The sequence below is a fragment of the Gorilla gorilla genome, chromosome 5 (genome assembly GCF_029281585.2).
Source record: "Gorilla gorilla gorilla isolate KB3781 chromosome 5, NHGRI_mGorGor1-v2.1_pri, whole genome shotgun sequence".
NCBI classification, from domain to species: domain Eukaryota; kingdom Metazoa; phylum Chordata; class Mammalia; order Primates; family Hominidae; genus Gorilla; species Gorilla gorilla.
This window is the reverse complement of record NC_073229.2, coordinates 47622044-47648636: the sequence shown is the minus strand read 5'-3', so window position 1 is coordinate 47648636 and position 26593 is coordinate 47622044. Positions and strand designations below refer to the sequence as shown.

The following is a 26593-nucleotide window of genomic DNA, read 5'->3' as shown; positions in this document are numbered from 1 at the left end:
AAAAATTCTGTTTAGGAATTACAGTCAAGTAACTACCAGGGTGCCCAGCACTGGTGTAAAACACAGAACGTGTAAAACTCCCCTGGACTGATGCCCATTCGCATCCCCCAGAAGGAGGCTCCATCCTGAATCTGTGATTATTATTCCTTTGTATTTCTTTAATGATTTTTGCAGTAAGTATATATACATCCCCAAACCAAATATCAGTTAGTTTTGCTGGGTTTTAAGCTTCTGGTACAGCAAATTCCTGCTGCATTTATTTTCCCATGATGCACATTACGTATAGGAGTTAACTGTGGTGTGGGAGACTGTCATTCATTCATTTTTACTGCTGAAGGTTTACCTTTTATAGTTATACTAAGTTTCACTACTTTCCTATTGATGTATATGTGGCTGATTCCAGTTTTTGCCATAAACATTAGTGTGCATGTCTCCTGTTCACATAAGCAAGAAAGCCGCCCAGAGTGGATGATTAGGAATGGTCTGGTTGGATGATACGTTGTATGGACTTTAACTATACTAGATAATGATAATATGATTTCCAAAGTGATTGTGGCTACTTAAACTTTTACAATAAATGTGTAATACTTGATGTTGATGATGTGTTCTGAAAACACTGCGTTGAAGGAATTGAGTTAAAAGCCACTGTCTTGGTGGTAGAATTACAGCAGACATTTTAATTCAGACTCTGTTAATAACTTCCTGTTGTTTACTTGTTTCTTATACTGTGGCATTATACTTTTGACATATAGAGTCAGAAAATGCTTACTTATAGCTCAATTACATGGGATTATTTTATATGTTAGGAAAATTTCATAATGAAAAGGAAAAAATGGAGGAAGGGAGGAAAAGAAAAGGAATGGAAGGAAAAGTGAAAGAAGAAAAGAAGGAAAAGGAAGGGAAAGAAAAGGGGAGCAAGAAGGAGGGAGAGTGAGAGGTTGAATGGAAATAGAGAAGAAAGAGAGGGAGGGAGGGACAGAAGGAAGGAGAAAGGGAAGGAACAAAGGAGAAAAAAACTAAAATAAAGAAAAGAATAGATGTTGAGAAACTGGAAATCCTATGTATGGCTAATATTATCAAAATGGGAGGAAATAAAACAGATGGAGTTAACCTCTATAGGATAATGGAAATGTAAGAGGGCTTCATTAGTTATCCATTGCTGTGTAACAAACTACCCCCAAATTTAGTGACTTAAAGCTGCAAACATCGACGAACTCAAAAGCATAATACAAATACCAGCAAAATGGTGCCAGTGCAGATAGAAGAAGTTCCCCACCACTGGCACCACCAGCACCAGGGGGTCTGAGGGATGCTGTCTGCTTGCACCACAGCCTGGATCTGCTGCAGGGTCCTTTCCTGTGTGGGCTCCACATGAAGGTGGCCTCCTCCTATGTCACCTAGAGTGTGGGCCAAAGCAACATACCTGGATGTGGAATGTGGTGTCGTCAGAACTCTAAGAGGCTCATCAGGCAGTGTGCTTCCTGCCTTCTGGTGAGGATGCAAGATGAAACAGTTTGTCTTTTGCCTTGGAGGGGACACACCTGCATTCCCCTAAACACTTGGCACTTGTTCACTTGTAGAACTTCACTTCAGTGGCCACTCTTGAAGCTCTGTAAGGTTTACCTTCACCTTCTGGAGTGCATGTGTTTTGCCAAGGACTCCAGCGCACTTTCTACCTGCTGCTTATCTACCCCAGTCAACATGAATTTGTCAATGAAATGAGCTGATTTGATATCGTATAGGATATCCAGTAAGTCTAGTGTAGTCTTTATATTATAGCGGGCAGGGGAGTTAAAATAGCCCTGAGGCAAACAATAAATAAATGTATTGTGCATCCCACATGAACGTGAATCACTCCATATCCCCTTTCTGATTGGAGAGGAAGGGAATGCACTCACCAAATCCACAGCTGTATGCTGTGTGCCCAAGGTTTTATTAATCTGCTCTACCAGTGATATCCAGACAACATAAAAGCTGCAGTTATAACTCGTACTTGGCCAGACCTGGAGTAATCTCATTCATTCTTTAGGCCTCATCAAGCTTCCTCAGGGACAGGTTGCTGGATTACTTAGAGAAAATAGATAGCCCCAACACCACCCCACATCTTTCAGCTCTCTAATGTTGGTGTGACCTCCAAAATACTTTCAGTGTCTTCCACAAGACCCACCCTGGGACACACTATGATTTCTGATTTGGCCATGATGGGGGCAGTGTCAGAGGTTTCCCTTTCCTTCTCTGCAGCATGTGACTCCATCCAGAGCAGATTCTCTACTTTTAATGGCTCATGTGATTTGATTGGGCCCACACAGAGAGTACAGTATAATCTCCCTATTTTAAAGTCCTTTATCTTCATTACATGAGTAATGTCCCTTTTGCCATGTAATGCAACCTGTTCACAGGTTCCAAGGACTAAGACTGGATCTCTTTGGGGACTAGTACTCAGCCCACCACATCTGCATTTGTCGAAGTCACAAATAATCAAGGAGACAGCCCTGCTGAAGAGGGTGACGGTGATCCAGGAGCTACAAGAGTCAGGATTGACAGGAATGGCCTGGGGCCCACAGGGAATGGCTACAATGAGGGGAATAGGGCCCTACGCTGATGACAGCTTAGGGGTTTTGGGGAGGAGGGAAGCAGAAAGGTCTGAGAACCACAGTGAGGAGCAAGGACCCCACCTCACCTCTGAACCCAGGGGTACAAGTTCCTGGGAGACTCCCCCATATGGAGGAACTTCAGAGGGGGTCACATTCTCAGGAAGACCTAGTTCCTGTTAGAGCTTCGAGGTGAGGGAGCATTCTGAGAGAGAATGAGGTTTTGCTGATTGTGGACTGTGGATTCCAAGGGGTGCATTGGGAAGATTTCTGGAATTAGGTAGGGGACATGGTGGGGGGACAGAATAGGAATGTGTGGAGCCTTGTGGGGGTGCAAGTGCTGGGTATGTGGGGGACCCAGTGTGACTGACACAAACAGGGAAATGGCACAAGGAGCTCAATCCTGGTGGACTCGAGGCAGATGATGGTGCTGAGGCTGTGGGAGATGAGGGAGGAGGAGCAGGGGTGGCTGTCACCTGGGCTCTGTCCATGGAGGTGAGGACAGTGAGGTGAGTGGGTGTCAGTGCTGTGTGGACCTTCTGATGACTGGTTGGAGTGTCTGAGGGAGGAGGGGTCTTAGAGGATTCATTCGTGACCCTGAGGGAGGGTGTGTGTTCACTCCAGGTCTCAGGTGTGCCCTGACACATTTCTTTGTGGCTTAGGGCTCCCTACTGTAAATTATTGGGGTTAGTCCACTTTGGAGTTTGTAACTTAAAGCAGAAACTCAGATGGTTGAAATGTCATTTCATGAAGCTTTGTTATTAGCATATCGTATAGACTGTCTTGCAAAATCTCTTTTGTCTTTTTTTTTTTGTCTAAATGGCTGTTGATCTTGTTTTAAATTTACAAATGTAGTTAATTTATCTCCACTATTAATTGGTTGTGGGTTGTTTAATTTTATACTGCATAGTTTTACATATCTATAACAACAGTAGTTTGAGCCTCTTATATTCCAATAATTAAGACTTTAAGCTGTGTACACATTGCAATTCAAGTATGAGTCATGCCTAACCCTGGCACTATGAGACAAGAGGGAAAGTCCTCCTCTCCTAAAATTTTGCAAAGGTTCTGGGTTCTTTTTTCACTGAGTGGAATAAGTCAACTAGTGAGGAACATGAGGTCTTTGACCTCATCTAAAGGTGATTCAGCTCCCAACTGTGAGAAGCACTGACCCCTAGGAAGGCCTCCCTGCCTGGTCCCTGGACCCCTACACCATGGCAGAGGCCATCTTCCCTCCCAGTGCAGAGTGATGTCCCAGATAGCAAGCTGGTTAGCAGCTGCCAGCTTTGGGGCAGTTTTGTCTTCTAAGGCATGGGTTTTTGTCTCAGGATCTTCCGTTCCCAGATGATCAAAACTGGGGCCATCCACTCTTTTCTGAGCCACCTCTGCCCTGAGACCAATGGCTATGTCCTCCAGTCGCAACAGAACACCCTTTCAGAACACCCTGCAGGAAGCCGAGATCTCTACAGATTCACATGAACAGTGTGTGCACAGAGCTTTGGTTCTAGTTCAGGAGGTGCGGAGGGAGGCTCACTAGTCCAACTGAGCTTGAGGCTAGTACCAGTGTCATATGCCAGGAGCCAAGGTTACAGGGGATATAATGTATCCAGACCTGCCAGAGAAAGCAAACCCTTACAGCATGCAGGGCTAAACCGGGACAAGAAACAAGGTCATTCTGGGCTAGCAAGAAGACGGAAAGGGAAATTACAGACATACCTCAGAGTTATTGCAGGTTTGGTTTCAGACTATGCCAACAAAACAAGTCACACAATTTTTTTTGGTTTTGCAGTGCATATAAAAGTTATATTTATACTCTATTGTAGACTATTAAGTGCACAATAACATTATGTATAAAATAGATATGTACATACCTTAATTTATAATTATACTATTGCTTAAAAAATTCTAACAGTCATCTGAGGCTTCAGCTAATACTAATCTTTTTGCTGGATGACAGTCTTGCTTCAATGTTGATGACTGCTGACTGATCACAAGGGAGGTTGCTAAAGGCTGCTGTGGCAACTTCTTTAGATAAGACAATAAAGTTTGTGGCATGGATTGTAAAGGGGGAATCAGTACTTAGGTAAGATCAATATGAATTTTCAAGTCAGGTGGACCTGAATATGAACCCTCCAGGCCCTTCCACCAGCTAGCTATAGAGCCCTGGGCACATCTGGCCCACAGTTGGCCCTGAGAGACACTTGCCCGGTGAGTGAGTGCTGAATGAACCCATATGAGTCAGTTTCCTCATCTGCAAGCCAGTCATGTAATTCCTGCCTTGCCAATTCAGAAGAATAAGTGAGAAGAAACAGTGCCAAGAAAAACAGACACAAGACGTGCGGAAGGCTGGACACCAGTGCTCTAAAGCAAGCTCTGCCTAAACTGGCAGTAACATTTTTCACATCAGAAACAGGAGTTGGTCTGGATTCTGTCTGGGACCAGGCTGAGAGGGAGGTGGAGGCAGCAGAGCAGGGCAGGGGTGGGGCCTATGCAGCACCAGGCACTGAAGCAAAACCAAGGCCTGGAGGGAGCCGGCTTCTGGTGTCTTCTGGGCAACTCAGACTGCTCCCTGCCTCACCCACCATGGTCCTTTCTCTTCCAGGATCTCTCGGTGCTGTTGTCTTCAGCTCCTCCTGCCCTCCTGGTCCCTAGCTCTCCAGGACTCACAAAGATGCTGCTCTGAAAACCCCAAGGCAAGCGTGGAAGAGCAGAACAGCTCCAGGGGCAGTGGGAAGATGAGGTCACCCCCGCATGTTGACAGACACCAAGGGTGGGGGTGGAGGAGATGAAGGGGATCAGCACAGGAGTCAGGGGAAATCCTCTAAATCCCACCCTGCACCAACCTCACCCCTGCAGCTCCTTGCATAGTTACAGCTCTCAGCTCTCAGCCCCTTCCCACCCCGCCCCCCGACCCAGACCTCTGGACTCCCTCTCCCCACCCCCTCCAGAGCAGCACAGTCCACAGAGCCCTTGAACAGGAATTCCCCCTCATGTAACAGTTAATTATTTCTTAGCGGGGAGGGACAGCCGGTCCTGTCTTTCCAGTGACCCCACATCCTTGTTCAAGGAATCCAGTTACACTCCCTGAGCCAGGGCACTCTATTTGCCCCCCAGAGGCCTATGCCCAAGGCAAGGAGCTCCCTGGGCTTCTCAGTACAGGGGGCCTTAATCTAATGGGCTAGAAAAATGAAAAGGGTGTTAGAATTCCTTCCTTAGAGCCAGAGCCTGCAGCACAGGTTCCAAGGGCCTCAGCCCCCTGCCCTGGTGGAGGCTCCCTTCACCAATCCCCCTCACCAGGGCCACGAGCCCCCAACACAGCTGAGCTAGACCAAAATGAGGAGTTGCTGGAGCAGCAGGTAGAGCTGGACCGGGCCCTGGTGGAACGGCAGGAGGGGGTCAGGGGCCCAGGCCCTGGTGCTCAAGGTCTAGAAGTTGAAGGAATAGAGGGGAAGGCACCGAGAGAGCCTGGGAGGAGACACCCAAGCTTCCCATCAGTGCCCACGGCACCCTCCATCCCTGGAAATACTGCACACCATCCCCCAGGAGCCCCAGGATCAGAAACATCCCAGCCTCTCTCAGACCAGATAAAGCAGAAGAGACCCCAGCAAAGGGCTGGAAATTGGCAGGTAGTTGGGGAGCCAGGGCTCTGCATTCTTAGTCCCACCCCCTTTGACCTCACAGCAGGGCACCCAGGCCTTACAGGAATTTACCCTGGACCATGCCCTAAAATAACATCACCCCAAATACAATAAAGGGGAGAGCACCTACACATAATGCAGATGCACTTGTGTTTCATGTTTAATAGTGTTAAAAATTCTGACAATCAGGAATGGGGGTTCAGGAGTGGTGCTGATGCAGAAGAGGGAAGCCGTGGGGTGAGGGTGGAGGCTTTCAGCGGTGGGGGCAACAGGATCTCCTTCACCCCTACCCTGCTGTCCTCTCCTGAAGGGCAGATGGTCACATTCCAGAATGAGTGAGTCTCCTACCACGTCTGTTCAACCAAGGAGGAAACATGACACAGTGAGAATAAGGCATGAAAAGGACAAAGCGAGGCAGGAGCACACAGCACACATGCAGACACTGGTGTACTGCCTGGGTTCAGAGGATGGACTTGTGGGTGGGGGAGGAGATGTAATATGATGAAAGAAGACAGATACCTCACATACAGGCCAGGAAAATATCCCAACACAGTATTAAAAACCAGGGGCATGAACCAGTCAAGTGTCCATTATGCATCAGGTGCCCATGACCTACACGATGGGCTTGAAGACAAACACACTAAGGAACAGAGAGGACCTAAGGGTTTCTTGAGATCAGCACTCACTGTGGAGGAGACGTCTGTCTCATCAGGCAGCTCCTAACACTGACCTCAAAGCGATGCTGCCCATCACTGAGGATCCTGGCATCATTCTCATCCGACACAAATGTGATGGCCAAGCCCTGTTCCAAACCAGCCTGCTCTAGTTACCTGGAAGGAGACAGATGGTAGAACTAGAATACCCCAAAGTAGGAAGACACCCAGAGGGAGGGATGAGGATGTGAAGTGTGAAAAGATACTGAAAATAAACGGCTGGGAGAGTGGGTGTCCCCCTGTGTGTGGGGCTCACCTGATGCGGGTAGGCCTCAGAATCCTCAGGCATGTCATAGGTAAAGGCAGTGTTCACCTGCTCCATGTCCATGACTTGGCCAAATACATTGGCAGACAAAGAATTAGTCTTTCAAAATCTTTTGGGGTCATTCTCAGACAAGAGTAGAACAACAAAAAATGTTAGTCACCTGAGGTGCATTCTCCTGCTCAGATTCAGAAATGAACCACATGTAAGAGAAACCAAAGGCTGTAATTCTCATGGCACCCAGAAAACTGGACTAGGGACCTGGAGAGTCACGTGCCTGTCATTGCTCTACCACTCACGAGCTGTGTGACCTCAGGAGAAGCTCTCAACTCCTAGGGCCTCTTTGATTCATCTGTGAATCATGGACAAATGCCTCCATTCTAGCAAACTTACTGAAATGCAGGGAGAACCAAGTGATCAATATAAAGGAAAAATCAAAGTGATGACATTTACTCCTAGACAAGACTCTTTAGGAAAATGTACCTTAAAAGTAGGAGAAAACATAGTATACATGCAATCCCCTGCCAAAATGCCTCTTTAGTTTAGTAATTATGATTGTTCACCATCTTTCTATAAAATAAGGGCAAAACTGTTTTGCTCAATATCTCAAATAAATTAAATACAGTTTGTGATTCTATGTCAGCTTACGTCCACAACTTTTGCTCTGTGTGAAACTGAAAAGAAATGGGGACACATCCATGTTTGTATGGTGGCCAGGAGACCCACAGAGGCCTGGAAATGACCCTGTATCATCCATTTTCCATTGACTCACTCAATGTTTTGGAATCCCAGGTAATTCATATTCTTAAAAAAAAATCACATGTTCATACATAGGACAGGGTAGAAAAGGTAATATTTCTGTTTTAATTTGCTAGTGTTGCCATAACAAAGTACCACAGGCTGGGTGAGTTAAATAATAAATATGTATTGTCTCACAGTTCTGGAGGCTACAGGTGCAGGTCAAGGTGCTGCAGGGTTGCTTTTTTCTGAGGCCTTTCTCCTTGGCTTGTAGATGGCCACTTCTCTCTTCTCAACATAGGACTTCAACATATGAATTTCGGTTGGGGAGGGACACAATTCGTCTCATAACAGCGTGGATCCCATCCTTGGTAGTGGATATTCTAAAAAATAAAAGAGAGTATATCCCCTTAGCTTGGTGCTTCATCATGGTTTTCTGAAAGTTTGGTCTTGTCATAAGAACTAAAAAGGACAAGAACAAACATTTAGTTTTTCCTAGAAGGTGAACCCTCCCTACGTCTGGGTAATCCCAGACCCCAAGAAGAGATGCTGTGCAGTTCTCCAGAGTCTTACTTTCTCCAGGAATTCTGTTTCTGCCTTTCTAACTGGGGAGAAGATTCTCTCAGGAGAGCCACCTCTTCTGCTGCTGTATGGGCTTCATTCTCCTTGGACTTACAAAAGATAAAAGTTGATCTTAATAAAAAGAAAATATTTGCCAAATTTTTATCATGCTCATAATTTTTGTACCATGTAAAATATCCCATATTGTGTTTTTATTTTAAGGTAATACATAACATTTGTGCATGTTTATGGGGCACATGTGATCATTTGACACATGCACAGAATGTGGAATAATCAAGTCAGGGTGTTTAGGGAATCCATCGCCTCAAGCATTTATCATTTCCTTGTGTTGGGAACATTTAAAATCCACTCTTCTAGCTATTTTGAAATATACATTTTTGTTAGCTTTAGCTGGCCTACTGTGCTTTAGAACGTTAGAACATATTTCTTCTATATAACTGAATGTTTGTACCCATTAATCTACCTCTCTACATCTTCCCACCCCTACCTTCTTCCCAACCTCTGGTAACTGTCATTCTACTCTCTACCTACATGAGATTAACATTTTTAGCTCGCACATATGAATGACAACAGGTGATATTTGTCTTTCCTTGCCTGGCTTATTTCACCTAACATGACCTCTGGTTCTATTCATGTCGTTGCAGCTGACAGGATTTCATTCTTTTTTTAATGGCTGAATTTCATTCCATTGTGTATATATACTACAGTTACTTTATTCATTCACCCATTGATAAATTCACCCATTGATTTCACATCTTTGCTATTGTGAATAGTCCTTCAATAAACATGGGCATGCAGGTACTCTTTTGATATATTGATTTCATTTCATTTGGATAAATACCCAGAATTAGAATTGTTGCATCAGATAGTAGTTCTATTAATAGTTTCAGATGTTGAGAAATCACTCTACTGTTTCCCATAATGGCTGCACTAATTTACATGACCACCAACAGTGTATAACAGTTCCCCTTTCTTCACATGCTCACCAGCATCTATTATTTTTATTTTTTAATAATAGCCATTCTAACTAGGGTAAGATATATCTCATTGTATTTGATTTACATTTTCCTGGTATTTAGTGATGTTGGGCGTTTTTCATACACCTGTTGGCCGCTTGTATGCCTCCTCTTGGGAAATGTCTATTCAGATCCTTTGTCCACTTTTTAATTGGATTATTTATATTTTTTACTGCTAAGTTTTGAGTTCCTTGTATATTCTAGATATTAGTCTGGAATATACTAATTGGATGAATATACCAGTCGGATGAATACTTAGCAAATATTTTCTCTATTCAACAGGTTATCTCTTCATTCTATTGGATGTTTTCTTTGCTGTGCAGAAGCTTTTTAGCTTAGTATAGTCCCATTTGTCTGTTTTTACTTTTTTTGCCTGTGCTTTTGAGGTCTTAGCCATAAAGTCTTTGCCTAGACTCATGTCCTGTAGTGTTTCACATATGTTTTCTTCTAGTAGTTTTATAGTATTGGGTCTTATATTTAAGTCTACAATCCCTTTTGAGTTGATTTTTGTATATGGTGAGAGACAGGGGTCTGGTGACATTCTTCTGCATCTGGTAGCATTTTCCCAACACCATTTATTTAAGAGACTGTTCTTTCCCCAGTGTATAAAGGAACTCCTTTGAGAGTTCTTATTAAGAAGCAATGTTTAGTTTCACCAAATGCTTTTTCTGCATCTATTGAGATGATAATATGGTTTATGTCCTTCATTCTGTTGATGTGGTATATCACATATTTTGAATCACATACGTCAAACAATCCTTGCATCCCTGATATAAAACTCACTTGATCATGGTGTATTGTTTTGATCTGTTGTTGGATTTGTTTGCTAATATTTTCAATTACTATTTTTTACTACTAACATTAAAATTTTTATTGTAAGCATTTTAAACTTGTAAAATTTACATATATACTGAAATGATCAGATCTGTATCAAATTCATCAATGAATTTTGACAAATACAGCCATAACATCCATGCTACTATCAAGATACACAAAGTTCTCTTTATTCTGCATTCAACCTAGCCTCCCTTTGCCAGCAGCCATTGATCTGATGAGTATCATGATAGAGTAGCTCTTCCTGTTTTAAAACTTCATGCATATCGGCTGGGCGCGGTGGCTCATGCCTGTAATCCCAGCACTTTGGGAGGCCGAGGCAGGCAGATCACCAGGTCAGGAGATCGAGACCATCCTGGCTAACACGGTGAAACCCTGTCTCTACTAAAAATACAAAAAATTAGCCGGGCGTGGTGGTGGGCACCTGTAGTCCCAGCTACTCAGGAGGCTGAGGCAGGAGAACGGCGTGACGCTGGGAGGCAGAGCTTGCGGTGAGCCAAGATTGTGCCAGTGCACTCCAGCCTGGGCAACAGAGCAAGACTCCATCTCAAAAACAAAAAACAAAAAACAAACAAACAAACAAACAAACAAAAACTTCATACCTATCCATTCATCCCATATGGCCTCTCTTGTGTCTGGCTTTTTGCTCTTGGTGTAATATCTATGTGGTCTACCCAGGTTGTTGCATGTATCAGTAGTTCATTCATTTTTATTGCTGGTAGTGTTCCATTGTGTGATTGAATCACAATTTTTTTTTACATTGTGGGGCTATTCTTGTTTTATTATTGTTACAAATAAAGGAACTATGGAAGTACTTGTAGAGGGATTCTTGGACATAACCTTTATTTCTCTTGAGTAAATACCTAGGAGTGGAAATGCTAGCCATAGAGTACTAGCTTGTTTAACTTTATCAGATGATCCAAAACAGATTTTCAGAATGGCTGTTTTATATTCTAATAGGCAATGGATGAGACTGTTTCACATCCTTGCCAACATTTATATTTATTAATCATTGAAATTTCAGCCATTCTAATAAGCACTTAGTGGTTTCTCACTGTGGTTTTACTTCGCATTTTTCCCTGATGACTGTTGGTCATTTGTACATCTTTTTTGTAATGTTTCAGAAGATTTCTCTAAAGATTGTGGTAGGAGATAAATAAATGTGATTTCTCTTTCTCTAAGTGCTAGACCTAAAGCGAATGTCCAGAATCCATCCACACTTCCCAGTCTAACCCATCCAACCGCATATTTGCCTCCTGAAGACCCCACTCCTTCATCCCTCTTTATATTCTATCCACTTCATTCTGGCTACAGCTCACACTCCTCCAGAAGACTGTTACTGTGCAGGTCACTGACATGCTCAGTATTGTCATCTCTCCATCTGTCTGTACCTCTCCACAGCTTTTCTCACACTCAATAACTCTTTTCTTATTTTGCTCAGTTCCTGTAGGTTCACTTCACAAATATTAATTCGAAGTAGTTCTAGCTGGAAGAAAGAATAGAAAATTATAAAAAAATCTTTGTGAAGGCACCACCCAGGTTTGTCAATTGGTGACATTTTAATATTATTGACTATATGTAGTATATATAGAAAAATAATAGAAATATATGTGGATAGCCTTGATTTTTCACAGCTGATATGCACATGTTTCAGTCAATACTGTACTGAGCAAATCAAGAATTGCAGGTGTATGTGTGACTTGAATTTAGTGTGTGCCTTTATATTTTTACTAAGTTTTAGGAAATCTCTTTGTTTGAAGTCTTTTAGACTTGTTTTTTTAGACCGGGTCTCACTCTGTCACCCAGGCTTGAGTGCTGTGACACAAACAGAGCTCACTGTACCTCAACTTCCCAGGCTCAAGCGATCCACCCACCTCAGCCTCCCAAGTAGCTAGGAGTATAGCTGTGCTCCACCATGCCAGGCTGATTTTTGTATTTTTTGTAGAGAGGGTTTTTGCCGTGTTTCCCAGGCTGGTCTGGAACTCCTGAACTCAAGTGATCCACCCACCATGACCTCTCAAAGTGCTAGGATTACAAGTGTATACCACCTTGCCTGGCTTTGCTTTTAGACTTCTTATAAATTGTTTCTTGCTAATTTTATCATTCATTTGCTTGCTTTTTCAGTTAACGTGCTCTATGAGATGAATCCATGTTCATACAAATAGTTAATTTGCTTTCATTGGTGGATAGTATTCCATGGGAGGAATATGCTACAATTTATCTCTTTCCCTCTTCATTGACCTTTAGGTTGTCTCTATTGTAGACCTCACTGCAATGAACATCATGGTGTAGCAGGAGGAGCTGCAGAGAAAACCTCTCAGACACCGAGTTGTAGAAGGAAGGGCTTTATTCAGCTGGGAGCATCGGCAAGCTACTGCCTTAAAATCTAAGCTCCCTGAATGCACAATTTCTGTCCCTTTTAAGGGCTCACAACACTAAAGATTTCACATGAAAGGGCTGTGATTGATTTGAGCAAGCAAGGGGTACGTGACAGGGGCTGCATGCACCGGTGGTCAGAGAGAAACGGAACAGGGCAGGGAGTTTCACAGTGTTCTTCTATACAATGTCTGGAATCTATGAGTAACATTGGTTTCTAAGTCATGAGTTGATTTTTAAGTATTAGGTTTAGGCCAGGCAGGCCCAGGACAGTTTTGGGCCTGGCGCCAGGCTGCCTGTTTTGATTTTACTTCCTTGTTTTTTTTTTTAAAACAGGTACTGAGTATAAAACAATATAAAACAATATGAGAGGGTCTCTCTCTTCTCTCAATGGGACATTGCCTCCTGCTCTCAGAGATATGTGAGTTCCTGTAGGATATGCATCTAGGAGTGGGGTCATTACAGCTTTTCCACATGATGCTACATGATGCAAAATTGTTCTTTGAAAGAAAAAATGCAAATGCCTATCAAGAGGGGGCTGGTTAAAAAGCACCGCACTCAAAAGAAGCAATCTCTATTTTTTTTAAAAAAATTGCATATGTATACAAAGGAGTATCATGAAAATTTCAAACAAAGATGTAGCAAAGCTCTTGGTATTTCTTCATGTGATGGTCTTTGTGATACAATGTGAAGGGAAAAGGCAAGGTACAGGAAAGCATATGAAGTTTGCTAAAATTTGTATGAAGTGGGAGAAAGATTATGTACATATACATTTAGATTGACTTGCATATGCATAAAATGCCTTTGAAAGAATAAGCAAGAAACTGATATAAATGACTGCCTGTCAAGATGGGGTAGCATAAGAGAGAGTCTTAATTTTTGAATTTTGAGCCAAGTCAAAACATAAAATAAAAGATAACTCTAAGGCAGGCAAAACAAACAAAATCAAATCCTTCGAAATAAGAAATTTAAAAAAAACAAAGCCTGACAGAATTAATTCTCTTACCACCCTTAATTAAAAAAAACTGTCTAAAAATTATATCACTCCTTAAACAAGGATGTTTTCTGTCACTTTAATTCAGTATGTTGTTTTCTTTTTCATTGCACTGTCTTTCTTTATGTGTGTTTCTGTCCTTCATTCATTAAAAGGCAAAATGAGGCCATGGTTAATTAACAAATGCAATTGGTTTGGTGAAGAAAATTTTGACCAAATCCTAATGTAAATGGTGAAGTCCAATCTACAAGGAATTCTACGGGGTCCAATGCACCAATTGTGGCTTCAGCGGGCTCAGAACTCTCTCTACTGACCATGTGGGCTCAAGTATGTGATATTTAGAAAAGAGAAGACTTTGGTGATTGTCCTGGAAAACACATGATTGAATCCATTTGCTGAATTTGGAAGGTCCTCATTATGAGCCCATTCTAAGTATTTGTCATATGAGGTCACCCTGTATTTGGATCAGAAGTTACAGTCAGAGCTCACATCCCAGGCCCAAACAGCCCAGGACAGCAGAGCAAGGCCCGTAGGTCAGTTTCATAAGGGGTGGGAAGGATTGAGGGTGTGGGGGCCAGTTGTGAAGTAGCGGGAGCCCCAGATGCTGTGTGAAGCTGAGCCTCTGGATTGTTCTGTAACCTCACATTTGATTCCTTCTTGGGTGTCTGCCATTCCCGGGATCCCAAGGAAATCAAACGCTGCAGGCTTGGGTGGGGTGCTCTCCAGGATGGGCCAGGCATGGTCTAGTTTATCCTATACCTCTGCCTCTTAGCCCTTGTCTGATATTAGAAATCAATATGGATTGCCTTAGGGTGGTGATTCTCAAAGTGTAGTCCTGGGACAAGTAGCATTGGCATCACCTGAGAACTTGTTAGAAATGCAATTTTCAGGCCCTGCCTTGGACCTACTGAATTGGAAACTGCAATTTAACAGTCCCCAGCAGAATTCTGCATTTCAAGTCAGGCCTCTCTCTCTGTCTCAAGAATCAATATTGAGGAGCTGTGACTTCTGGGTAGTCATATATGGGACACACTTCCTTGCCAGGAAGCAACTGGCTTCTGAGTCCTGGCCTGGCTTAGGGGAGAAAAATTCATGTCCTGGGTTCTGAGCAATGCTCTCCTGTCCTGGATGCCTGTCGGGCTCCTATTTACACCTCAAAACACAGCTCAAATGTTGTCTCTTATGAAGCTTCTATGACTCCTTGGTCAGAGCAGATGGTCTACATGTGCATCTGCAAAGCAAGTTTCATATTCTGCCAACCATTTGTGTAAGAATTTCCTTACTGGCAGCAGAGTGAGACTCTGTCTCAAAAAAAAAAGAAAAAGAAAAAAAAAGAATTTCCTTAGTGATCTCTGCCTGAGCAAGACTGGCTCAACCTTGAAGGCAAGGGGGGTCTGGTTCCTCTTACCTCAGCCCCAGCTCCTTTAACACAATGCCTGCCACATGGTAGGTGTTTGATAAATGTTTATCAACTGAAGGGATTCCCTGCAATGACCTGGGAGTCAAGAAGGTGGAATAAAAACTCACAAGCCAAAAGTGGCTGGGAGAAGGTTTTTCAAATCCCAGTGCTGTGTGGGCACAGGGCCCACTGATGTTCACTTTTAGAAGCTTCCCATCTGTCTTGTTCTCTTCTCATCAGAGACATCTATGCTTCCCCACCAAGGTCCACCTAATCACACATTACCTTTCAGGACCACCTTTCAGGTTAGCCGGCTACAAACTCCACAACAACTTCCTGCCTTAGCTCCAAATACTCAGCTGCAGGCCTGGTGTGGTGGTTCATGCTAATCCTAGCACTTTGGGAGGCTGGGGCAGCAGATCGCTTGAGCCCAGGCCTTAGAGACCAGCCTGGACAATATGGCACGACCTCATCTCTACAAAAAACAGATGTGGTGCGCACCTGTAGTGCCAGCTATTCAAGAGTCTGAGGTGGGAGGATCGCTGGAGCCGGGGAGTTCGAGGCTGCAGTAAGCCGTGATTATGCCACTGCATTCTAGATTGGATGACAGAGTGAGACCCCATCTCAAACAAACAAAACTACAACTCTGAGGCTAATTTGGTGGGAGTTAAGAGCTTATCCTACTGCCATGTCACTATGAGTGATATCGCATGGCTTTAAGATTAGGGGGTGTTACGGGGGGAGGGAGGAGGGATAGCATTAGGAGATATACCTAACGCTAAATGATGAATTAATGGGTGCAGCACACCAACATGGCACATGTATACATATGTAACAAACCTGCATGTGGTGCACATGTACCCTAAAACTTAAAGTATAATAATAAAATTAAAAAAAAAAGATTAGGGGGTGTTTACATTTCTAAAAAGAAAATTGCTCCACAAAGAATGTAAAGTTTTGGTGTGTGCAGGGGTGGGATCTTCAGGAGAAAAAAGGCAATTGTTCCAGTAATACTAGTAGCTGACTGTCCCACCCACCTGTCACCCACAGCCTAGGCAGAGGCTGGATTCTCACCTCAGCCCCTCCTCAGCGTACCCTGGATGTGGATGGTCCCTCAGTGTGAACCCACCTGGGCTCTGACTGTGGCTGCTCTTTCCACTGTTATGGAGCCTTAGTGGGTGTGGTGCATGCAGGGGGCCTGCTCAGGAGACCAAGTGCCCTTTAAGTCTCAAGGCCTACATTTTTGAAGCACCCATTTCAGATGTTCAGGATGGGAGGGACTCAGATGCTGAAATCATAATAAAAGAAAGAATCCATTCCCACTCTCTCAGGTGTAGTGGAATTAAAATTAAATGACAATCAGTAATCAAAATGATCATGTTCTCAGTGTTGACTTTATCATTCAGCCGACGCCTATAACCCAGGGATGGATGAGGCATTGTGGAGGAAGAATTTATTTCTTCTTTCCAAAAGCTGCATCAGCTGGAGTTTTTGTCCTGTGGTGTTGAGAGGAGACTTTGCTTCAAGCTAAGTTAGGACTGACATAGTGGCTCACCCATGTCATCCTAGAACACTGGGGAGGCTAAGGCAGGAGGATCACTTGAGCCTGGGAGTTCAAGACCTGCCTGGGAAACAGTGAGATGTATTCTGTTCAAAAATTTTTTTTAAAATTAGATGGTCATTTTGGGGCTTTCCTGTAGTCTTGGCTACTCTGGAGACTGAGGCAGCAGAATCACTTGAGCCCAGGAGCTCAAGGCGGCAGTGAACTATGATTGACTCACTGCACTTCAGCCTGGGTGACAGAACAAGTCCCTACCTATAAAAAAAGAGAAAGTGACCTGTGTTGGGACAGGACATTTGGACTTTTTCATTAAAATTGTATTTCAAATGTTGTAAAACTTCATAATCAGCATTTTATCCTTTTAGAAAGTAGAATCTGGTCAATTACAGAAAACATAAAAAGTAAAGAGAAGCGGAAAGATGGAAAACACCTGTGTCCCCACTGGGAGGATCAGGATGAACCTCTGCCTGGCAGAGCCTCAGAGACGTCAGTGAAACGGGGCCCTGGAGCTGTGCTTTGCAGCTGCCCCCTGAGTCTCCACTCCTGGTTTCTGTTCATGTGGTGTCTGTGCAGGATGACTTAGTGTAGTCACACTGTATGAGTTATTTTGAATCTTGCTTTTCAAACTTTATTATTATCAATAAGCAACTTTATATGTTATCACAAACTCTTCTTAAACAGTACTTTTCCTGGCTGTATACTATTTCCAAAAAATGGCCTAGCTACTCTTCTTTTGCAAGTTCTTCCTTATTGTGAATAATATCTGATTAATATCCTTATACCTAAAGATTCTTCTATATTTTGAATTTCATTGTCGAATTATAGATTTCTCAAATATAAATTATTTGGTCAAAGTGCATGAAGTGTTTTGTTTTTGAGATGGAGTCTTACTCTGTCACTGAGGCTGGAGTGCAGTGGCACAGTATCGGCTCACTGCAACCTCCATCTCCCAGGGTCAAGTCATTCTTGTGTCTCAGCCTCCCAAGTAGCTAGGATTACAGGCGTGCACCACCACACCTGGCCAATTTTTGAATTTTTAGAAAAGACGGGGTTTCTCCATGTTGGTCAGGCTGGTCTCAAACTCCTGACTACAGGTGATCCACCTGCCTCAGACACACATGTTATAAAATTGCTTCTCAAAAGCAGCCTACCAATTATATTCACCAATTGTTCACCTCTTATTTGTCAAGCCCCTCCTCTGTACTGGGATGTTCTAGATGCTGGGGATACAAGTGGTGACTTGACAAGGTCCTGACCTCAAAGAATGTGTTTCAGTGGTACAGACGACAACTTTCAAATTTATTCTAATATCAGCGAAAATTGTTATAGAGAAAATATACCTGGGTTAGAAGATTGGTAGTGGTGAGGATGGCAGGAGATATATTTTGTTGGGTAAGAGCTTCCTGAGAACTTGACTAAGGGACATTTGAGCAGAGAACTGAATGGCATGAGGAGTGAGCCATGTGGATCCCTGGGGAGCATGTACGTGTGGGAGTCACAGCAGGGGCCGGTGGCAGAGACAGGATGGAGCAGTGACAAGACACTGGTGTGAGTGGAGATGAGTGAGCTGGGCTGACAGTGGTGGGATGAGGCCAGAATGGCCAGAGGGGCCCTGTGATGAGGGGCTGATAGGAAATGGTGAGAGGAAGGGAAGAGGCTGGAGTGTCTGCGGGATGTGGTGGTGAGGATGGGCTCTAATTCCCATTTGAAAGGCTCACTCTGCCTGTTGTGTGGGTGATGGACAGCTGCGTGAGAGGCAGCAGGCAGCCCAGCTGGAAGGCCCTTCTGGTTTATTATCCTACAGAGGATGGTTCTGGGGAGGAGGCAGTAGAGGAGTGTGAAGTGATTGGGTTTGGGGTTAATACATTTTTCAGATGGTCTTAGCAGTTATTTAATAGAGAAACACACATTTATTTACCAAACTTCATTCCACAATTGATTCCAGATGACTTACTGCAACAAACCAAATAATAAATATACATGATTATTTATAAAGCAACAGCTAGGGAAATATACACTTAAAATATTAAGGCTGGGGTAAAGCTAGAACATTACTAGGCAAGAAGGAACATCTGAAACATTTGCCGAAATGGACTTTACCGTTTCCCTAGCCATGGATTTGTTGGCTCACAATTTTATTGCATCAGGGAGCCACAGAGGGGGGTGACAGTGCAGGTCACTTATCCCTTGTTTCCTGTTTCAGGAACATTTTCCTGTTTTACACTTAAAGTCAAAGCAAATTATGTAACTGTAATTTGTTCAAAAATGAAGTCAACACCTAAAAAGTCAGAAAGTAAATGTACAAACCCCAGGGGCCTAAGGACAGTCTACATTTCTCCCCCAAAATGTCCTCACCCTGCACTATTGAATGGAGATGGTCCTTTCCAGGGGCCCTAAGATGCAGGGGCGACTGGGCTGCAGCCCTAAATAGAGGTGTCCTTCTTTATACCTGCAGTTTCCTTTATACCTGACAGCCAACTTCATTAACCTCCCCTGAGCTAGGAATTTGTTTTTTTTTTTTTTTTGAGCCATTGTGCAGGCTTAAAACTGTGACATGGAAATTTTGGTATAATGGTTTTTCTTTGATGGCATTTGACACGCATGTTGGCTCTGGCTTCCCTGTCAGTCCCAGAAGGGAATGGAGTGTCTTGCACCTTTTTTTTTTTTTCAAGATCCCTGTGTGTAAGAGTGATCAGGAGACTTGGAGTCAGGGGCCACTCCAATCTCACCCACCTCTCTAATGCTTTCCAGTGTGGGAGCCTTGGCTCTCTGCACATCTGATTAATATAATTGTCCCAGCTCCTGAAATAAAAGAACAGGTGCACATAACACTGACTCCTGCATACAGTGCCAAGGTGGGGAGGTTTCCTGGATGCCAGGTTTAGCACTTTGACTCTCATTCACACACACACACACACACACACACTCTCTCTCTCTCTCTGTTTCACACACACACACACAGACACACACAAGCTAACTCATACAAACAGGCACACACATATTTAGACACACTCACACACAGATTCACACACACAGGTACACACACACACAGGCACACACTCTCACACACACACACACAGCCTGAGCAAGCGTTGTGGGACAGGCTGACTTCAGGGGCGGAGTAACAGGAGTCTCTCAGGTCCCTCTGAGTGGCCTTTGTCTCTTTTTCCTGGAGGTGGAGGAGTCTGTACTCCATGAGGGGAAGTCCTCTGAAGAAGGCGGGAGATACTCAGGAGCGGGGTCCAGAGATGGACAGGGATGGGGAAGTGGAGACAAAGCGGAGGGGGCGGGGCAAGAAGGGAGCACGCGAGGAACGGGAAGGGGGAGGACCTTCTAGCGGTCAGAAATAGCACACGCAGAATTTGGTTCTTGGTTTTTGTGTTTTATTAAGACGGATTTAGTGAACCAGCCGAAGTGCAAGATACGGAGTCTACATTGCAAAGGACACATCTTAGTCTCCTCCTAGTTTGAACTCATCAGTAGTAGCTGGGAGAAGTGTGCCAGAAGCTTTGTGTGGGACGCGCAACGCCCCTTTGCAGCGACCCCATTCTCTGCACCCCACGGACCTCCCCTCCAGGGACCATGTTGGTCCCCTCCAACCCAACTGGAAGAAAAAGAAGGAGAAGTCTGAAGGCTTTGGATCCTCCCTAGCGCGCCTTTTTCTCTGCCATTTATTCCCAGAGTGTCCTTGCCTCCGCTCCGCTGCCCCAACCCCACTATGACAAAGCACATCCTGGGCGCTCAGGCCAGAAATCCTCCTTTGGCCTCTGACTCTCTGATGCCATTTCACTGTGTCCTGTCCTTCTGGCCATTGTCACTGGGTGAAGCCCCAGAGAGCTTGGAGACCGAGAGAGCTGGATTCTTAGAGCGTCGCTGTCCGCACAAACATTCTTGAGATTTCTTCAGATCCGAAAGTCAGCCTGAGTTTTTAGACTTGCTTCGAAAGACTTTGGCCCTTGGAAAAAGGAAATCAATATTCCAGGAACAAGATTTTCCTCGACTTTGTCTCAACCCAGACACTATAGCAGCGCAGTTTTCAAACGTGCTTTGAAAATAAATGGTACAGTGTGTCCCCACTGATTTTGAGTTTCCCTTTTTATTATAGTCCGCCCCTGTTGTAAAATTGTTACATATCTCTCTACTGCACTAAAAACAGCTCCATCAAAGATACTTTGAGAAAGATTTAATGACATCAAAATATGAAGTCCCCTTAAAAGAGTTTCTGGAGTTGGGTTTTAATTAACACTTTGGTGTTTTTTGTTTTGTTTTGTTTTGTTTTGTTTGAGACGGAGTCTCGCTCTGTCGCCCAGACTGGAGTGCAGTGGCGCGATCTCGGCTCACTGCAAGCTCCGACTCCCGCGTTCACCCCATCCTCCTGCCTCAGCTTCCCGAGTAGCTGAGACTACAGGCGCACGCCACCATGCCCGGCTAATTTTTGATATTTTTAGTAGAGACGGGGTTTCACCGTGTTACTCAGGATGGTCTCGATCTTCTGACCTGGTGATCCGCCCGCCTTGGCCTCCTAAAGTGCTGGGATTACAGGCGTGAGCCACCGCGCCCGGCCAACACTTTGGTTTTTAAAATCCTGTAACTATTTGGGTGTGCGGCTTACCTTCATAATATTTTCAAACAAATATTTTTTCTTAACCACCATACAAATCCAAGTTTATTATTTTTATTTTTAAATTTTATTTATTTATTTTTGAGACAAGGTCTCTTTCTGTCACCCAGGCTGGAGTGTAGTGGTGAGATCATAGCTCACTGCAGCCTGGAACTCCTGGGCTTTAGCTATCCTTCTGCTTCCAGAGCTGGGATTACAGGCCTGAGCCACCGTGCCTGGCCAAAATCCAAGTTTATACTGTAATATAAAATTCCAACATTTCAGCGAAAGTGAAAGTCACAAAGTTATCCCAGTCTCTGGGGTCCCTGTCAAAATTTTGGTGAGTAATCCTCCGGGTTTTCCCCTACTTAAATATATATTATGTAATTGGTATTACTGGTATTATAATTCCATATATCCTCATCCTTTTAAAAATGGGTAAAAGTCGGCTGGGCACAGATCTTCTCATAACAATGCTTAAAAATTCATCCTCCTCTTTTTAAAGACTGCATGGAATTTTATCACATGGCTGTTCTTTAGGGGACTATGGAAAGGTTATTTCTTTATCTTCATTGTGGTAGCAGATATGTGTGTGTGTAAAACAGCCAAACAGTACAACTCAATGAGCTGTACATTTCAAATAGATACATTTATTATATGCAAAGTATGTCCCAATAATGATTTTAAAATATTATTCTATTTGAAATTGGTACTTTGATTTTGTAAAACAAAACCCTTGTTCTTGTACCGATGAGATGCACCCTGGCACATCTGGAGGTAGAAGCTCATGCTCTCTGCAGCTTGACCTCGCAGGCTCTGAAATAAGAATAATAAGCCGTATATTTACAGATTCACATACAGAGAAAAAAACTACGGTAAAAATGTTCATAAATAACAAAACTAGATAAAGGGCAAAAATAAAAGTTAGAAATAATAAAACCACATCTTTCAAATATTATGCTTACCTTCACCTTTTCTCTCCCCTTTTCTCCCTTTTCTTCGAAACGTCCCCGCATCCTTCTCTCCTTTCTCCACTCTTTGCTTTTGATCCCCATGTATTCCAGCCTCGAGGCCAACACACGTCACCGCGTCCGCCTGGGGCAGGTCAAGGAAGGGACGCGAGGCGGAGATGTCATGGGATTCTGTGAGCGGCAGCGCCCTGGGCCCCGCTGGTCTTGTATCATTTCAGGGACCTTCGCTCCAGTCTTTGACGGGGCCACATCGGGGTGTAAATTAGGATCCTCACTGAAGGGGCGGGACCCTGAGAGGCTTTTTCCTGGCCCCTTAGTTGTGGGTTTTCCTTCAGGCGGCGGAGCCCGTTTCCATCAGAACGGCCCAGAGGCGGGCGCTGCTTCCCTGGGGTGACGGAGCAGCTGGAAGCGTTTTCGGATCCTGGAATCCGTGGGCGGCCCGTGGGAGAGGCTGAGGCGCATTTCCCTACTCACCTGGCTCTGAATCCACCGCTGTGCTGTTTCAAGCGAGTCAGATTCCAGATTGCGCTCCAGCCTGGGCTCGGAATTCCTGCCCCGCGGGTCTGCATTTTCACAGCGGCAAGTGTGAGTGCTCCGCAGCTGGAGACCGGAAGCCTGAAGGCAGCTCCGCCCTCCCCAGCCCACAGCGCCGTTATTCCGTTTCTATATCAGTAAACACTTGTCATTTTCCGTAGACCAGGGCGGGGTGACGGGTGATCCCAGTCCTCGCAGTGAAATCCGGGCCGCAGACTTGAAAACGCACGCGGGCGCCCAGCGCAGCCGCATCCTGAGTTACACACGCGACCGCGCCGGGCCGTTTCTCTTTCTTTTCCTGACCCAGAAGTGGCGCCTAAAGTCCGCGAGAAGAAAATCTCCTGTGTGCTGGTAAGTCCAGGAATCTAACGCGAGTGCTGAGGGAGAAAACGTAGTTGATGGGGCAGAGCAGGAGGGGCTGGAGGTGGGGTAGAGGGGGAGGGCTTTGGACAGAAAAGACCTGGGAGATTTGGTTGGGGAGGAGCAGCCAGGCCTAGACCCTGGGGAGCGACTCACCCAAAGTCCAAGATCATCACAGCCTCCCCTACCCCAGAAAGGGAGGGATTGGCTTCATGTCTTGTCGCAATCACCTCTAAATGCGTTGGAACAAACTTTGCATATTATTATTATCGTCATTGAAGTATTAAAAGTCTTTCTGGGGGTGAGCTGAATGAGACCCTTTGCTGGAAATGGCACAGGGAGAAAAAGGCCTTGAGAGAGGATAGACACTGTGGAGGGAAGGGCTTGGGACCAGTGTCAGGAGAGGTGGGTCCATCTCCTTCTCTGCCCCTCGCTACCCTTGTGACCTTTAGCGGTGTAAATAATCTCTCTAAGGTGGGGACAAGACCCCAGTCCCGGTTGTGTTCAATAAATTATGATGATCGAAATAAATAATCAGTGAATGTAGATGGGAAAGCTAAGTAATTGTTAAAACTCTGTGATGCATGACATTTTCATCTACAGAAAAGTGTAGGCTAGGGGTCTCGGGGAATGGTTAGTAATCATAGTTAGAATTCCATTAAAAAAAATGTTCGTAAAGCTGACGAAGATGGAAGCGACACAGTTCCTGATCATGGATGGTTCATTGTCTAATGGGGGTTGGTACCAGATGGTAAACGACAGCTGGGCATGGTGGCACTCGCGTGTAGTCCCAACTACTCAGGAGGCTGAGGTGGCAGGATTGCTTTAGCCCTCGGCGGAGCGGGAGCGGCTTGGCGTTTCTGGGGGGTCCGAATGGGTCGCAGCGAGCGCGGTGCCGTCGCGGCGGGGCTCAGGTGCGATGTCGGGGGTGCGGGAGCTGGACGCGGCCGTTTGCCGCCACTCCTCAGCCCTGCTTTCCAGTCTCTTTTCAGTGCTCCTCGGGTACGCGCATCACCCGCCCCCTGCACTTTCTGGTCTCTTCTTGCACTTGCTCTCCTGGCCTCTCCTCCGCCTCCTCTCACTTTTCGGACAAACCAGCCCTTCTGAAGTCCCTGGGTTCCTGGGCTGTTCCTGTGAATGGCATTCGAGGGCCCTTCCAGCTCTGCCGCTGAGGCAGCCACATCCCCCGGTGCTCGGAGCGGCTCTTGGGTCCCTGAAGCCCTGTCCTCTCCCTGGAGTCCTCGTGTTCTCAGCTCCCAGGCTGCAGTCCCTGGAGTTGGGGCCCTCCTTTTTTCGGGACCAGGAGCTGGTGCTTCCTATTGCTGTGGGGACTATGGGGCTCCTGACTCTCAAGCTGAGGGGTTGGAGTTTGCAGACCCCAGGCAGAGGATTCTTCCTGCGACTTCTCCCATCCCCAGCTCATTCTCCCCTCGCCTCCCGTTCCCAGGGTTCTTTCCTCTCTGGCAACCCTCCCTGCTACTGTTGACTCCAATGATCTAAGGACACCAGGGTCCCTCCTACCTCCTCCCCTGCCCATCTCAGGGTCCCCTGGGTCCTGTTGCCCTCCCAGCTCCCTGCTACCCCTTTCTGTCTGCAGTTCTCTGATCCATTTGTAGGGTGTCCTCTGCCCTCATCCCCTGCTCTCACCATCGCAGGTCCCTCCTGCCTCCCTTATGGGCCTTTCCTACAAGGAGCCTTCACCCAGTGCTGCCCCTATGTCTCCCCATTCCCAGCTGTCCCTGACCCTAACTTTCTGGTGCTGCCTTTTGTCGGGGGAGTCTTCCCTCCATCCCACTCCCCTCCAGGCCACTTAAGGGGAGCCCTGGTGCTAATGAAAGTTGGGCCTTAGGCAGGGTGCAGGGCAGCACAGATGCCCCCTCCCCTCCAGTGCAAGTGCCTGCTCTGGGCCCTGTCTCATGGCGGCCCCTTCCCCACTCCTTCATCCTCAGCCTCACCCTCTTGAGGACCCCACCCTGGTATGCGATATAGGGAGGAGGCCAAGGAGAGCCCTCAGGTGCTGGACCATCCCTTCCTGGTCCCTCTGCCCCTCTCCGCCTTGGGACCTTGTGCTGTTCCCACCTGTTGCTCAGCTGCCTGGGGCCCTCAGCAAATTCTCACCTTCCCCAAACCCCACCCTCCCCCAAAGAATCCCTCCCTTCCTGTTCTCACTTTACCCCAAGTTCTCCCAGGGTCACTCCCACTCCATGCTCATGGCACCCTTTAGTCCTTGCCCTGCCCATCTCCTCACCCCCACCCAGACCCAACACAGGCTCTAGTCCAACGGCTCCTTGACCCTCATCTTCTTTTGGTTCGTTGACCCCAGTGGGCTCTCAGTTCCTAGACTTCATATCCAAAATCTTCACTTACCACATAGTGGGCTGTGGTCATCCCCTCCTCTAGGACTTCTCCCAGCACTACCTTCCTCCTGTGAGGGTTTTCTAACCTGAACCCTCTTTTGGAGTGTGACTGCTCCCCCTCCAACACCACTCCTCTCTGAAGGCCCTTCCTCAGGCGTGAATCTCACCTCTGCTTTGGTTTTTTCTCTCTGACCAGGACCCCAGCTCTTTTTAATTCTATATTATTGTTTGGTACACTGTGACAATTTCTTTTTTGTTGTTTAATTGTGGTAAAATATACATATAAAGTTCACTATTTTCACCATTTAAAAGTGTACAGTTCAGTGGCATTAAGTACATTCTCATATTTGTGCATCCTGAAACTCTGTGCCCATTAAACAATAGTTCCCCATTCCTCCTTCCCCCTGGCCCCTGGAACCACTGTTCTACTTTCTGTCTCTATGAATTTGGCTGTTGGGAATTATGCTGCTATGAACATGAGGGTTCAAATATCTTTTTAATGCTCCTGCTTTAATTTCTTTTGGGTAAATGCCCAGATGTAGAATTTCTGGATCACATGGTAATTAATTTTTTAGTTTTTGGAGGAACCAACCCACTGATTTCCATAGCAGGTGCCCCACTTTGTCTTTCCCAATGTACTACACAAACGTTCCAGTTTCTCTACCTCTTTGCCAAACTTTCTCTCTCTCTCTGTGTGTGTGTGTGTGTGTGTGTGTGTTTGTTTATAGCCATCCTAATTGGTGTGAAGTAGTAGCCCATTGTGGTTTTGATTTGCATTTCCCTAATAACTACAGATGTTGAGCATCTTTTCATGTGTCTATTGGCCATTTGTATATCTTCTTTGGAGAATTGGCTATTCAAATTCTTTGCCTACATAGTTTTTTTTTTAGTCTTATGTTTGTGTTACAGGAGTTCTTTATGTATTCTGGATATTAATCTTTTATTAGATATATGATTTGCAAATATTTTCTTCCATTCTGATGGTTGCCTTTTCACTCTGCAGATTGTGTTTTCTAGTGCTCAATTTTTTTATTTTGATGAGTCCAACTTATCAATTTTTTCTTTGT

The 26593-nt window shown here is 45.1% G+C and overlaps 1 protein-coding gene across 1 annotated transcript in view; it reads left to right on the top strand.

The window, feature by feature from the left end:
• LOC109027174 (uncharacterized) overlaps window positions 1-26593 on the top strand; it is a 115534-nt gene that overhangs the window by 54340 nt on the left and 34601 nt on the right. The window contains exons 4-5 of the mRNA XM_063707316.1: window positions 22369-22448; window positions 22611-23160. Of these exons, the coding sequence (XP_063563386.1) occupies window positions 22369-22448; window positions 22611-22950 (420 nt within the window). The 3' untranslated portion in view covers window positions 22951-23160. The remainder of the gene's footprint in view (window positions 1-22368; window positions 22449-22610; window positions 23161-26593) is intronic.